Source organism: Gallinula chloropus (assembly GCF_964237585.1).
Source record: "Gallinula chloropus genome assembly, chromosome: 3".
NCBI classification, from domain to species: Eukaryota; Metazoa; Chordata; class Aves; order Gruiformes; family Rallidae; genus Gallinula; species Gallinula chloropus.
In genome coordinates, this window is record NC_140087.1 from 66,226,971 (window position 1) to 66,242,956 (window position 15,986).

The 15,986-nt window shown below is 43.0% G+C and overlaps 1 protein-coding gene across 2 annotated transcripts in view; it reads left to right on the forward strand.

Moving 5' to 3' along the window:
• Positions 1–15,986, forward strand: part of ATL2 (atlastin GTPase 2) — a gene marked incomplete at its 5' end in the record, with an annotated part of 42,328 nt that overhangs the window by 15,730 nt on the left and 10,612 nt on the right. For both annotated transcript variants that reach the window (XM_084262058.1, XM_084262057.1), the window contains 5 exons: positions 2,439–2,719; positions 10,459–10,593; positions 12,008–12,112; positions 13,214–13,264; positions 15,448–15,504. In XM_084262058.1, the coding sequence (XP_084118184.1) occupies positions 2,439–2,719; positions 10,459–10,593; positions 12,008–12,112; positions 13,214–13,264; positions 15,448–15,504 (629 nt within the window). The remainder of the gene's footprint in view (positions 1–2,438; positions 2,720–10,458; positions 10,594–12,007; positions 12,113–13,213; positions 13,265–15,447; positions 15,505–15,986) is intronic.

Genomic DNA, 15,986 nt, shown 5'->3' on the forward strand with positions numbered 1-15,986 from the left:
GGAAGAAGCAGGAAAGGTCGTGGCTCTGTGTATGCAGGGCTCAGCAGTAACAAAATCATCCTTGTGTTATCAACACTTTTCATCAGAAATCCAAAATATAGCTCCTTACTTGCTGCTCTGAAGAAAAGTAACTCTACCTTGGCCAAAACCAACACACAAAGATGCTACCTACATAGGGCAAAACCTGTTTTGTAAACGTTCAAAAAAGAGGGCTTGTTTAATTTCTGGGAATACAAAAGCTTTAAGCTAAAAATGAGTTTTTTCTTCTGAAGTGGTGACCATTATTGTGTCAATGTAGTTTGTATAGCTTGGTGTCCTGTTCACGGCTCTTTTTTAAGTTACTCCTTCCAGTTGTCAGGCCTGCTGGTGCAGTTCTGGTTTTTTTGGCCTGCTGTGTCAACCTGTTTGAGTTAGCATGATGCTATTGAGGTAGCACAGAGTCAATGCTTGGAAATGGAAATGTCCTCTCTGATTTGCAATCAAGTAAAATGTTGTCAGAACTAGCTAAAGAGACAGCTGCTAGAAAAACTGCAGGGTCACTCTGTTACCAGTTTTTCATGTTCATGGTGGTAACTTACATGTCTCATTACATCCATAAAACGTGGTATGGGTGTACTGTTCATAAGTCTTTGCATCCTAGGTACCATCCTCAGAAAAAGTCTGGCTGGAATGACTTGGCAGGACCTGTGGGTGTTGGCAGGATCTCTGCCATGCATGAACAATTTGGTGCTTTCGATGGTGACTCGTGATGCATCCCGCAAGAGGATGCTGTTGGCATGGGAGGGCCATGTAACATACCTGCCCACAGTGCATTGAGTAGCTGCAGGTGGGCTCTGCTCTGTCCTCATTACAGTGATACTTGGAAATGTAAACATAACCAGCAGGGAAATAAACTTAAATTCATCCAGTGATGTTCCCAGATAAGTTGGGGTTATGATTGAGTACTGAGAAATGTAAATCTGGAGTTGCAGGCAATTCTGTAACTACAAAACTGCTTCCAGATGCTTGCTAGGAGAAGTGGAATCAGGCCAGTGGTAGAGTTCACTTCTGCTGTGGGACAAACTTCAGTGATGTACTTGAACAAGAGAAGATCCTTTATCTTGGACAGATTGGCTGGTTTGGTTTTCTTTTAGGCCTCAAACCCAACTAACTCCTGAATTTTGGAAGTCAGGTGCTATTTGGGCTAGATGTCTGAAGGGCCATGTTACCTTAATTTGTCATTCATCAGTAACTTAACTGCCATCTGAATTATAGTTACCCAGTTACTGGTTGATCCTGTAAGCGTGTTGATTCTTAAGTTGTGTGTAAGATTCTTGTGACTCAGTACGTACTTTTGCTAGATCTTGCTTAATCTTGCAATATGAAGAGTGTGAAGCTAGAAAATACTTCAATGCTTTTTCTTATACCAAAAGTGGATTCCATATTTGGAAGTTTATCCTCTTGCATGCAGTATATATGCCATCTGAAGTCTGTGCTGTATGGGGAATTAAAACAGGTGTAATGTGTTGGAATGGGAGAAGAACTTGGTTATTTACTGATATATGAACCGGGTCAGTGGTCTTGCTGCTTCTACATGTTGGCAAGCAAAACTGACAGAAAATGTTGATTCCCTCCCCTCCCCCCAGTAAAGGTGGTGCTTTAAAAATGGAGTGCTATTTTTTGTTGTTGTTGTCTTTGGAGCTTATTTTAAACTAGATGTTTGGTTTATTCTTCCAGGTAAGAAAGAAAAGGCACTTAATTTTTAATATTTTTAATTTAAGTTATACTTTGGCTTGAAAAAGGTTTTGATGCTAAAAGCTAGGGTGTTTTGTGTGCTTTCTTGAAACAGAGAATGCTGAAGATCTGAAGTGTAGACTATATGCAAAGCTGACGAATGCCACTTCTGTTGCTGGGAATGAAATCCCAGCTCAAGGCTTCGCTGGAAAGAATTGTCTAGTTCCCTAAGCTCTGACTTGGGCATACAGTCATATTCTAGGTACATTTGTCTCATGGGAGAGGTTTATGTCATCATTTTAACCCCTTAACGTTACTGTTTAACAGAACACTCCTGGCATCAGATCTCTTTCTGGTTTAAAGGTTCACTGGGGTAGTAGTACAGGTGTGAAGGCTGCTGGGTGACCCGCTCTTTCGGCTGTGCGAAGTGGCAATCCTGGGGGAGAAGCCCAGGCTGAAACTCCTGAGTGAGCCTGAGGTCCTGCTGGGTGCTCAACCAAGCCCAGCCCACAGCTCTGGGGACACTGCCCCTGCTTCATTTGGTGGCCCACAGTAAGAGGGGTATGCTCAGTGATGTGGCTTGCTGTGTGACAATCGCTGCCCTCCTTGGAGAAAGGCAAGTGTGGGTTTGTGTGTCTCTAACAACAACAGGCCTTTTTCTTTTTTTTTAATGTTTGTTTCAGTTTATATCTCTAGGGTAAACATTGTAATCTGTCAATTTTCAGGTAAGCGTTATGAGGAAGAAGAGGAGGAGGATGCCCTACCTGATTCTGATGCCCTGCCAGACTCTGATGATGAGGTGGATTTGGATAAGCCACGCCCCATACAGATTGTTCTTGCTCATGAAGATGACCATAACTTTGAATTAGATGAAGCAGCATTGGAAAAAATCTTGCTTCAGGAACACATCAAAGATCTTAACATAGTAGTTGTGTCTGTAGCAGGAGCTTTCCGTAAAGGAAAATCTTTTCTTCTGGACTTCATGCTTAGATACATGTATAACAGGGTGAGTACTTTGGATTTTCCCTGCAGGGATGAAAGCTAGCTCTCTATTTTAGTCATTTGCCTTTGTGTGCCTTGACTTGAGAAGAAATACTGCAGATCAAACTTTTCTTAGGTACTGGGAGCTGGGCAAGCCAGCTGCTTTGTTTCTACTCTGAAGAAGTGTATTTAAGTGACAGTTTTTCAATGCAAATTTCCCTGTAGCTATCAAGGGAACTTACTGGTATCCTTACATATGTGGGTATGAGAACAACTTGAATGAGTGGTGGTGGCTGCCTAGTTGACCTTGGGGAAGGGCTCGTCCAAGTGATGGCTTGGAGGAATCTCGTTTTGACTTGATCTCCTGAAGTCACATTGTAGCACTAGCTTAACTCTTTATTGCATAAAGAGTTGTATCAGGTAGCTATTGGAAGACTAAATCTGCTTAAATCTGAGCTGTGGCAAAAGGAAGGAAGTGTCCTGTGCTGCTTGGAGTATGTTTCTGAACATGAACTTTTAAAATCTTTTGCCATAATTGGTTAATTGAATGCCTCATCCAAAATTTAATTTGTTTGTTTGTAGCTTTTTTTTTGGCTGGTATTGAATTGTGTCTACTGTAGTTTGAACTCTTGGCTGATAGGGAGAATGTGGAATAGGACCTCCTGTGAACATAACGCATCTGTCTGTCACAGGTTGTGGTGTGTTGCTTTTAATCACATAGTAAATATTGACAATTCAGTATTTTGTTGCTTTTTGAAGCTCTTAAAAAAACCAAGCAAACAAACAAAAAACCCCCAGCAAAACCCAAACAATAAACCCCCCCAACCCACCACCAATAAACCCCAAAGAACGCATTCTTTTCTCATTTGTCCTTGGAGTTGGAATTCATGGCAGCATGAACTAACCATGACTGCCTCTATTTTACCCTTGTGCTAGCTGGCTTGAGGAGAATTCATGATGAACCCTGCAGTTAGTGGAAATCTGGGAATATTGGAGAGACGTTGGTGGCAGTTGGCAGATGGAGACTTCCTTTCTTTTGCTCCCAGTAATGCCTACTATTGAGTTCCTCTCCCTGACTGTCCAAGAGCACCATAAAAAAGACACTGAGACTATGGTAGGACAAATACGGAGTAGTAGGAAGCTGATGCCCCTAACTTCTGAAGATTCTTTTAACCTAGGGAGGAATAAATGTTTCATTGATACAGTTCAGTGGGTGGCCTTTTGTGCCTTTTGTGTGTGTATAGAAATCCTCTTTGGTCTCCTGTTTATATTAAAACACCCCTTTCCTCTTCCCCCTGCCCAAACAAACCACAGAGCAAAAAAAAAAAAGGCATGAATTCCCAAGAGGTGTAGCAATCTGAGCTGGATGGTACCTAATAGAAGGAGTGGTCCTTAAGCAAACCTCTTAGCTTTCAGTTTGTGAACTAAAAAGTTTCTAAAACTGAATGAATTGCAACACTTTCAGCCTTGTGTAACATCATGCCTCTATTCCCATTATTAGGCAGTAACTTCTAGTTGGGTGCCCTTCAAAGTTTACCATTTGTTTCACTTAAATCAAAGATGAAGGCAAACTTGGCCATCTACAGCAACTGCTGTCCCTCACCAGAAACAGGGACATCTGGCTTTCCGTGTGCCGCTTCATGCCAGATGTTTGCATTGTGAAGCTGTAGCATTTGCAGACCCTTACCCTGAGCTAATCCAATTCAATTATGCATCAGAAGACACTGCACTTTGCCAGATTGTTTTCCTGCCATAAACTGGCTTGGGGAAAGAGTTTGATGAACATCAGAGCTGCTGCAAACTGATTGGAGTTGAGGATGGGAGAAAAGTGCAAAGATGCTTTTTTGAGCATCGCAGACTTCTATGAAGCCAAATGGTATCTTCTATAGTTATGCAAATTTCAATACAGGAGGGGAGGTCTTGGTATCATTCTATAGAATCATAGAATCAGCAAGGTTGGAAAAAACCCCCAATGTCCTCCTATCACCTATATTACTTAACCATGTCCCTAAATACCTCATCCAACCTTTCCTTAAAACACTCTGAGGTACGGTGATTCCACCTCCCTGGGCAACCCTTTCCAATGCTCAACCACTCTGAGAAGAAATTTCTCCTAATTTCTAACCTGAACCTCCCCTGGCTCAACTTGCAGCAATTCCCTCTTGTCCTATCACTGGTTATCTGCAAGAAGAGACTGACCCCCAGCTTACCACAACCTCCTTTCAGGTAGTGGTAGAGAGCATTAAGGTCTCCCCTGAGCCTCCTCTTCTCCAGACAAAACAGTCCCAATTCCCTCAGCTGCTGATCAGATTTGTGCTCCAGACCCTTCACCAGCTTCGTTGCCCTTCTCTGGACATGCTCCAGGGCCTCAATGCCTTTCTTGTAGTGAGGGACCCAAAACTGAACACAGTATAGTACTCTCTTCTGATTGCTCCATCTTCAGTCAGACTTAACTATAAGTCTGTGTTTTCTGTCAACTCAATATTGGATCGTGCACAAAATACTAAAGCATCTGCATTCAGTTTGTACACTAATAAAGCTGTTTAGGTTATCGTCCCCTGTGAGTATTAACATGTGGGATAAAAAACTTGCCAGGATACTTCAGAACCACATTTTTTGGTCTTAAAGCAAGAGCTGGAGGTCATGTGGAAAGTTATGGTTCTAAAAATCTCACTTGTGCCAGTTGAAGTCACAGGTAGGATTTTGGCATGGCTGAGGCTGGTCGCTAACTCCATGGAGGTTGGCATCTCATTTCCAGCATTGATACCTGTGTTACGATTCCTTGTTTGAAATGGAAGAGAGTAATCTGGTACAGAACAGCTGCAGTTGTGTTCTTAGCCAGCTACTGCAAGGATCCTGTCATCTTTGTGGTTTAAGTCTTATGAAGAGTTGGATGAGGTAACACTAGTAAACTTAGATTTAAATTTAACTTTTTTAGCTTGTATTAATCTGCAAGGTGCACTGTGTACTAATGGCACTATGCAAATAAGTCTGTATTGTTACCTTCCTTAGTGTGGAATATTTAGAGGTAGGTTATCTTTTAGGTGACTGGTACAAAATTGCAGTGTGACTTCTGGCTTGATTTCCTGGAGGAAAGCCAACTTGATGGATGGAGACTTGAAATACTGACTCTTAACTAAGGAAAGATGGAGGTAACAAGCTAGGAGTAGTTCAAACTGATGCAGAGGTTGGTCAGAGACAGGCTTACATGTGTCATGCATCACTGACAAGATGAAGCATCTTTTACCTGAAGTTGTGGCTGTTAAGACACTGAAGTCTCCCATGATGTGACATATTGAGTGCTCACAGAGAGACTTGTCAAAGAAATTCCTATGAAAAATTTCTGGACCAAACTGAGAAAAAAGTCTTCTTGTAGAAATTACACACTGCTGAATGATGCAAGGGATTCTTCTGAAAAAGTGAAAGCTACTACTCCCTTGGCATATAACTGTGAAATGTGACTCAGCACTGCAAAACTCTATCCTGCAATGTACTGCAGCCCCAAACAGGCCGGGCGGTTTGATTTCTAGACTGCTTGGTGAGTACATAAGCATCTTGGAGGATAAAAAGCTCCAAGGGAAAGCTGTTCAGGTTTTGCATAGTCTCTGATAGAGGTGTATATTCATTATAAAACCAAACTCCAACAACCTACCTGTAAAGAACCATGGTTCTCTTCTCTTTGATACCTCTGTTCACTTGCTGTATTGTTTTAAATCTACCCATGTCATTTACTTTTGCCATAGCTAATCCAAATAGCAGAGCTGAGTGATGTACAGTTGGCATGGGAGAATGTTGGTGCACAGCTGCTCGATTGCCCTTCCTTCTTCATGTGGCTTGCTCTGCATGCTGCTAGGCACGAGGAACAAGTGTTGGATTTTTTTGTTTTTCCAATCCCCCTTTTGAAATAAGCAGTTGTATCTATTTGTAGTACTGTTCTGTGCAGCCCTTGGGTGCTCATGCTGTCTTGAGCTTTTTTTTCTGAAAGCTGCCAATGCAGAGTTAGCAAGGTGGAGATGGTAGCCTAGTGAATTGAGAAGTCTCCCCTTTGACCTTCTCAAAGAGCTTGCATTCCTGGCTGGTAGTTTTCTTTGGGCAGGCAGAGGCAAATTCATTGAATGCCTCTTTCTGTTCTGCCAGCGTGCTGTGTTGCGTCCTTGGAAATCAAGGTTTTTCTTTAAGCCCCCTTGTTGGTGGAAGTGTCTGCCTGCTGCTTCTCTCTTGTGGGATTAGTGTATAGAAACTTTTCATAGAATCATAGAGTGGCATGGGTTGGAAGGGAACCCAAGGATCATAGAGCTCCGACCCCCCTGCCACAGGCAGGGCCACCAACCTCAGGCCTGGATCTACACAAGGTTGCCCAGGGCCCCATCCAACCTAGCCTTGAACACTTCCACTACTTCTCTGGGCAGCCTGTTCCAGCACCTCACCACTCTTTCTGTAAAAAAAACTTCCCCCTAATATCTAATCTAAACCTTCCTTCCTTTAGTTTTAATTTGTTCTCCCTTGTCCTGCCATTGTCTATCCTTTTAAAAAGTTGAATCCCCTCCTGCTTATAAGCTCCCTTCAGGTACTGGAAGGCTGTAATGAGGTCCCCCCTGCAGCCTTCTCTTCTCCAGGCTGAACAAGCCCAGCTCCCTCAGCCTCTCTTCGTAGGTAGGTGCTTCAGCCCTCTAATCATCTTTGTGGCTCCTCTGAACCCTCTCCAACAGTTCTACATCTTTCTTGTATTGTGGGCCTCAGATCTGGACACAGGACTCCAGATGGGGCCTCACGAGGGCAGAGTAGAGAGGGACAATCACCTCCCTGTCCCTGCTGGCCACCCCTCTTCTAATGGAGCCCAGGATACCATTGGCCTTCTGAGCTGCAAGAGCACACTGCTGGCTCATGTTAAGTTTCTCATCCACCAGAATCCCCAAGTCCTTCTCAGCAGGGCTACTCTCAATAAGCTCTTCTCCCAGTCTGTATCTGTCTGGGATTCTTCTGGCCCAAGTGCAACACCTTACACTTGGCAGTGTTAAACCTCATTAGGTTCATCCAGGCCCACCTTTCCAGCCTGGACATAAACTCATTGACCACCACCCTTTGGCTATGGTTGGTTAACCAGTTTCTTATCCACTGGATGGTCCACCCATCAAATCCACATGTCTCCAATTTAGAGAGAAGGATGTGGTAGGGGACTGTGTCAAAGGCCTTGCTCAAGTCAGGTAGATGACATCGGTTGCCTTCCCTTTATCTACCGATGCTGTCACTCCACCATAGAAGGTCACCACATTGGTAAGGCACGACCTTCCCTTGGTGAAGCCGTGCTGGCTGTCCCGGATCATGTGTTCATCATGTGCTTCAACATGTCATCCAGGAGAATCTGTTCCATGATCTTCCCAGGCACAGAGGTGAGGTTCACCGGCCTGTAATTTCTTGGGTCTTACTTGCTCTCTTTCTTATAAATGGGAGTGATGTGACCTTTTCTCCAGTCCCCAGGAACCTCTCCTGACAGCCATGACTTTTCAAATATGATGGAGAGCGGCTCAGCAACCACATCAGCCAGCTCCTTCAGGACCCTGGGATGCATGTTATCCAGCCCCATAGACTGGTAGACATTCAGTCTCATGAGGAGACTGAGCCAAAGAACTCATTCAGTACCTCAGCCTTCTCCTCGTCAGTTGCAGCCAATTCTCCTTTCTCATTTACCAAGGGGGGTACGTTCTCTTTGGCCTGTCTCTTCTGGCTGATGTACCTGTAAAATCCCTTCTTGTTGTTTTTAACATCCCTTGCCAAGTTCAGTTCCATCTGCACCTTGGCTTTCCTGATTCCATCTCTGCAATTCTGAACAGCATCCCTGTATTCTTTCCAGGCCACACACCCTTGTTTCCAGAGCTTGTATTTGCCTTTCTTTTCCCTCAGTTTGACCAGCAGGTCCTTGCCTAGCCATGCTGGCCTCCTGCCCCTCCTGCCCACTTTCTTATTCAGAGGGACAGAGAGCCCTTGCGCTCTCAGAAAGGCTGTCCTCAACATTTCTGTCTCTAAGGACCACCTCCCAGGAGATCTTGGCCAACAAGTCCTTAAACAGCCTAAAGTTTGCTCTCCTAAAGTTCAGGGTCCTGATGCCACTCTTTGCCAGGCCCACATTCCTTGAGATTGCAAACTCAGCTGGGGCATGGTCACTGCATCCCAGGCTGTCTCCAGCCTTAACACCTTTAATGATCTCCCCCACATTGGTGAGCACCAGGTCCAGCAATGCATCATCTCTGGTCAGTCTGTCCAATACCTGAACCAGACAGTTGTCATCTAGAGACTCCAGAAGTCTCCTGGACCTCTTGCAGCTCGCTGTGTGGTGTCTGCAACTGTGATGAAGGAGGTCCTGTAGCTGAAGGAGGAAAGCCTCATCAGTAGTCTCTCTTTGATCAGGTGGCCTGTAGTAGACCCCTATCACCAGCTGTTCTTTATTAGCCCCATCCCTAATTCTGACCCACAGGCTCTCAACCTGCTCATGGCCACTTCTCAGAGAGAGCTTCTCACAGTCTATCCACTTTTTAACATAGAGAGCAGCTCCACCACCCTTCCTTCCTAGCCTGTCCCTTCTAAAAAGGTGATACCCTTCTACAGGGGTATTCCAGCTGTGGGAATCATCCCACCATGTTTCTGTGATTGCAACTAGATCATAATTTTCCAGTGACATCACTGTTTCCAATTCCCTTGCTTATTACCCATGCTGTGTGCGTTCATGTAAAGACACTTCAGCTGAGCTTTCTGACTCACTACCTTTTTTGAGGAGCCCTCCCTCAAACCTCTGGGAAGAATCTGAAATTTTTCCCCACTGCCTCCTAGAGGGACATTAGAAGGTTCCAGAAGAGCGGTCAGCAGTACTACCTCCTCTGAGGAGTCTCCAGAGTCCACAGGGAAACTTCCTCAGGGTGCCTGTTCATGCCCCTTACTTGCCCAGTACATAAGCTGCATTTCTGGGTTAAATGCACTAATATGATGGCTGGAATCTTCTGTGTGAGCCACTGCTCCATAAGTTGTCTGCCTTGGATGAGTGAAGACTGTGTTATGCTACTGTCAGACAGGAATATTAACTGCAAACTCTTTGATAGCCTTTCCCAAAGTGGGCACCACCCCCCCAAAATACTATGGATGAATTAACATGTGTCAGACTATATGACCTTTTCTCTTGAATCCTAATCACTTAGGAAAAAGTATTTTGTAGCTCTGACAAACATAGATTGTAGATCTTCTCGTCCTTGCCTGTTCTCTTTTGGCTTCTGCAAGCTGCTGTTTGGAGGCTTGTGCTGGCCTCTGTTAGGGTGTGAGTTTTAGGCCTTGGCTAGTTTCAGCAGTTGGCCTGTTTGTGAGGGGGGAAAGGAGAGGATTAAGTCTGCATCAGTTTTTCCTCTTGCAGAGGTTTAACTGTTCTTGTAGTTAAAATGCATGCTATTCATAACAGTGTTTTGGAGAGAAGACTCTGAGTGCAAAGTGAAATCGATGGACAGAATGGAGCTGTTAGCTCTGAGTGCTTGAGACTTGAAAGCTGTGCACATACACTCTTCAGTGGCTGGAACTGTGCAACTGCTGAAGTCTCGAGCAATGTTTATTTCTGGATAATCTCTGCCAATACTACACAGAATATTAAAATGCAATGCTACTCTGCTGTGTTTCAGTCAGCTCTGAGGAAAATGAAAGACCAGCATGGAAGTCTGCTTAAACATAGTACATTAAAGTAAAAATCTCCTCCTTTGTTTTAAATAAGATTTTCCTCTTGTTTTGTAGACATCTGCTTGCTGGATAGGTGGAAACACCGAGCCACTAACTGGGTTTACATGGAGAGGTGGATGTGAACGGGAAACCACTGGCATTCAGATTTGGAGTGAAGTGTTTGTAATTGATAAACCCAATGGGACAAAGGTAAGCACTTGAATTGTGCGTGGGTAAAGGTTTTATGTTTTATCTCTGTGTGTATACCTTTAATGTCATGGGTTTCAAGGAGGCAGTTCAAACATCAGTTGCTTTCCTTTGCTTTCAGTAGCAGTATAACATATTTGGAAAGCTTGTATCAGTGTTAAGTACAAGTTCTCCTGATAGGTTGCTAGATTCAATCTCCAATAATAGTCCCGTTCCAAGAGCACTTTGTTTTGACAAAGTCTTATCCGTCCAGGCTGATGGGTAGGTATGAATTGTTGTAAAACTGCAATGACTATAAATATCAAATGCTGTGATGATAAGAACAGCTCTGTAACAAACACTGTTTTTTTGGGAGATGAGAATGTGTTTTAGCTTGTAGTTGTGTTCAAGTGAAGTGTAATGCATGGGTATAAGTGCTGGAAACAGCTTCAGTGTCTGGAAGCTGGTCCTTCCATAGAGTAAAAGGCACTAACTATTATTATTGAGCCCGGTGTATCTTTTTTAACTCTAAGTCTGTTAAACACTTACAACCAAACTTTGTAGGTAATCTTCATGCTAAAACAAAGTGGTAATGTTGTTGTTAAATGTCTCCTTTACAATACCAGTGGTGTATCTTGAGCTATTTGAACCATAAATTCTTGATTTAACTGTTGCACCCTTTGCATTTGCAAAGGAAACCTCTCATGGACAATTAATATAGGTCACTGATCTTAGATAGTGGCTTTGGGGTGTGGTAGGAAGTTTTATCAAGTTTTATAGCTAACCAAACAGTTCTCTGGCTTAAAAACAGCTGTGAGGATCTGCTTGTGCTCTGGGGGGTGGAGGGGAAGGACTAAAAAAAAAAAACCCCAAAACCACTCATTTGTATTTGCTATCCCTAGTTAGCTATCCCTAACTTCAAGAGAAGGGAATTGTAGTAGATTCCAAAGATGGAAATTGAACAGATGAAGTTTTATCATTCAGGTTAATTTAATTTCTTGTCATTCCAGTGGAGAGTCAGTATCAATTACCTTGTTTTCTTCTGAAAACCATTATTTTAAGATGGGTATATTTGTAAAGGTAGCTATTATCTCATTCAGCTCTATAAATGAACTACGCTGGATTGTCAGGTGAGGCTGAAGCTCTCCCAGCAAGAGCTGTCTGTTGCTCTGCACTGTACCTCTATTGGGCTGAGTGAAGCTGTTTCTGTGGGAGAGAAGAACTGGTGTAGCAAGGCCAAGGATTTAAGGCTGCTGGTAATGACTCCTTGTTGCTTAGTAAGCTGTAGGTGTATATAGGCACATGCACAGGGACCTGGCTGATGATTAAGGTACAGGGGTAAAGGTGTGCTCTACCTGAAATAGAATTTATCCGAATGACTGGGGGTTTGAAAGTGTTACAACTTGGTTAACTATTGCTGCTGTTTAACATTCTGTAGGTTGCTGTACTACTCATGGATACCCAAGGTGCCTTTGATAGCCAATCCACTATCAAAGACTGTGCAACGGTTTTTGCTCTGAGCACCATGACAAGCTCTGTCCAGGTGAGAGTACCTGTGCTGGCAAACAGTGGCAACTATAGGAACCCTCTAGACTGAACATGGAAAGAATATATCTCTGCCCATGCTTTGGAGGTTCACCTGCATATGTTCCTTCAACTGTGATTTAAGCTTTCGTTATGTGATGTCTTTCTTGGTGTAATATGCCACACAAGCTTCTCAGTGGAGTCAAGGTTATCGAGGACCAAGCTGAATTAAATTGCTGACTGAACTGGAGAATCACAAAACAAAAAGTCCAAAGTAGCAACCATTTCTGTACAGTTATATTACAAAATCTTTTAGGCCTTAGATGCTGCTTGGAGTGAAATTAGCAGTTGCCTAAACTTACAGCTTCCTCTAGTCTTAAACTCTGACAATTCTCTTATGCTCAAAACTACTTCTAAGTTTGTGCCTTAAAAGTGCCAAAGGTGAGCAGGTTTTTGAGGGGTGACAAGTGACCTTTGTCAAATGTGCTAGAACATGGAAGTAACAGGAGTGTGTAGAACACCACTTCTGCCCTGAGATGGGGATGTGTTGTTTTTTTTTGTTTGCTTGGCTTTTTATGTCTGTTTCATTTTGTTCATGTGGTTAGCATTAGTTGTGAGTTATTAAGGCATCTTTTGAGTTTACTCCTGTGCTTTTGAAACAGTCAGGAGTTCTCTGGAAAAAATGAGAATTCTTTGGGAAGATTTGAAAGCAGAAAAGCCTTGCAAACTAACTACCCAGTTGTTCCTGTGTTGGAGATGCAACTGTTTGATCACTGAATCCTAGAGCACTTGTACTTCAGAGTGGCAAACAGATGTGCCCTTCTCAATACTCCTGTCTCACTCCTATGTAGCCATTTGAAGTCTTCTCTGACTCCTTTATGGTTTGCTTCCTTGGAGAGAAGCTTTTTTCAGAAGGATTAGGTTAGTCAGCAGTGGTTTTGTCCCTAGTGCTTTGTATAAGGAAGCGACTTTTGAGGTGCACTCTGTGACATGTTTCTGGTTGACTTTCCTAGTTAAGCTTTTCTGGAGGGGGTAAAAATACTTGAGATATTTGAGAGACTAAATGAATTTAAGATAATGGTTTCATGTTGCACTGTAATTCTTCTGTTGTCTCTTACAGGTATACAACTTGTCCCAGAATATTCAGGAAGACGACCTTCAACATCTGCAGGTAAGAATATGCTGAATTTGTATTAAGCTGCTTCTGAACCAATAGTCTTGACATTGTTCTTGAAGTTACTACTAATGTAACTGTGATTTGGGAGCTGTGTGCTACTTCAGATGAAACACTGAAGTTGACCTTATGCCAAAACCAGTACCACCTGTAACAACATTACTTGCATCAATGCCGTGGTGCTGTGAGGCTTTTGCTGTGCTAACACAGAGGTAAAAGAATACAGGCTTCTAATCTGACAAAATCTTGTCTTTTTAAAGTCTGTTTTCTATGTAGCAAGTTCTGGAATTCCTGAAAGGATGAGAAAGGGAAATGATTTATGGAAGTACTTAGTGAGAAAATTACAGTGTTTCTCTTCTTTCCCTAAAATAGGAAAATGGATGATAACTGGTTTCTAGGTAAACGTGGGACCTTGGGTCAGGACAGAAAGAGTATCTTCCACCTAGAAGTCCTCTCTAATTTTTCAGCAGAGAAACTTGTACAGAGATTTATTTCTGCTTAGAAACACAAGCAGGAAAGAGTTTTCTTTTTTTACTGTGGGATTTTTATCCTCTAACGGAACATTGTTGTTAAAGACCACTGAATGCTGGCTCCGTGTAAATGGTGCAAGAACCTTATCTCCTTAACTTAAAACCTGTAGCTTTAAAGGCTGGCTTGTGTATTAACAAATGCCTGCCTGTGCTCAGGCCGTGACCTTGTCACAGCTTAAAACTGTTTTACATGTCTTCTGATTGAAAGGACTTCTGTCTTGGTAAGTGCTGCAAAAGTCTGGCTGCCAATATTGGAAGTAGAAGAGCACTAACTAAGCATAGTCTTGTGATGCTGTTCTCAGTTAACAGAGTTGTATCACTGGGCCAATACCCACCCCAAAAAAAAAACCCCAAACCAGCCAACTAAGTTCTGCAAACAGAAAAACTCCACCGTAGCTAATTCTTTGAAAGCCATGCTTTCCTCATGACTTTGGTCCTTTGACAGCCTCAGTGCAATCTGAATAGAGCAATCCTGTTGTTCTTAGAGGAGGGTGAGATTTGAGGGAAGAAAAGGAAGAGGAGAAGGATAATAAATAGAAGCAGTGTGTAGGGGACAGCCATACGTTTAAAGTTGGGGCAAGGATTTGTGGGCTGAGGGAGGAAATTGTTCATTTCTTTTATAACAGGAATTTCTGTTACTGTGAAATACTGCTTAAGTTTCTTGCTGCCTTTCCGTGTGTGTGTGTGCATACACACACACACACACGCACACACACACACACACACACACACACACACACTCCCTGCCCCACCTCCCCGCTCCCTCCCCAAGCAGGGGAGTGAATTGTGTAGGGAGTTAGGATCAAAGGAGACTGTCACATGGGTGCTTGGCCATGTCAGAGCTTCTTTTGCTCAGGTTGACAACTGCTTGGAAGCTCACTTGTGTTAGTCATGTAGCTCTCAAACGTTCTTGTGATCAACCCAGGGGCAATTGTCCTTTTAGCAATGAAACTTATCTGAGATGTTCCAGGTGTGCTTCCTCCATCTTGACCTCCAAGATCTGTAAGGTGCCTATCATGGATCAACACCTGACAGTATTGACCTCTGCTGAAACAGCATGCATGGCCCATAATTGGTGTTCTTGGGGGTTGTCTGGCCTACTTGGAAGAATGCTGCTTGTGGTATTAAAGGTAGTGTAAGTAATGAGCTGACAGTTGCCTTTATGCTGGAAGGAAAGAATAATTATCGGTTAAGGTCACCGGCTGAAGTAGAGATCTGGGAAGCTGCTGAACTTGGCATGTAGCTGAATGTCTGATATGTTGGCTCTAGCCAAGTTCCCTGAGATGTCCAGGAATAAATCTTTTGTGGGAAGTAAGGGGCAAATGTTAGACAGGCTTACTTCCTTAGCCTAGGAAACAAGCATTAGAAAATGACTTGCTGAGAGACACAGACAGCTTTCCTCTGAGAATAGCCTACAAGCCACCCACTTAGAGTTGCGGTGCATTGACAGTTACTGTGAAACCAGAGGAAATTGAGTCTCCTGCCTGAATTTTACTGAGGGTTGGTATACTTGTTCTTCAGGTGCTTTGGCCATTCTCAACCCACAATAGGGTTTAAGATTGAATGCTCTATTTTATAGTGATGTAATAGAATATTTTACAGTAAAAGAATGTTTTATATGTGGCATCCTTACACTCTTCTTTCTGTCAGTTGTTTACAGAATATGGAAGACTAGCTATGGAAGAAATTTACCAAAAGCCATTTCAGGTAACTACATGTGTGAAATGGATGTTAAGCAATTGAATGTGCAGGAAAGGAGCTCAGGATAATTTATGAAGAGGGATTGGTTTGGGTGAAGCTAGCCTGTTCTTTGAGACTGATATTCCTCCCTGACATCTCATTTCTTGGCAAAAACATAATGGAAAAATGCTGGAGGGTCACATATTGGACAAGTATAACTCTGGCACAAGGCTATGAGGCATAAAACGAATGAAAATGTCAAGTGATGCACAGACACTAAGTTTTGTGCTGCCTTCTTTTGCGATATGGTTGGTCTTTGGTAGTTAATGGTTCAGAACAGAGGTCATGGCCTCTGAAAAGTAACATTGAGGAGGACCATGTTGTGTTTGATTTACTTAACTTGACATGTTACTGGCTTCAACATTGTCTCAGAATTGCTGATGTCTTCCAACTCTTTGCAAGGCCAGAGAAGAATTTGAGGCTTTTTCCATTTAGTGGAGACAAAGACC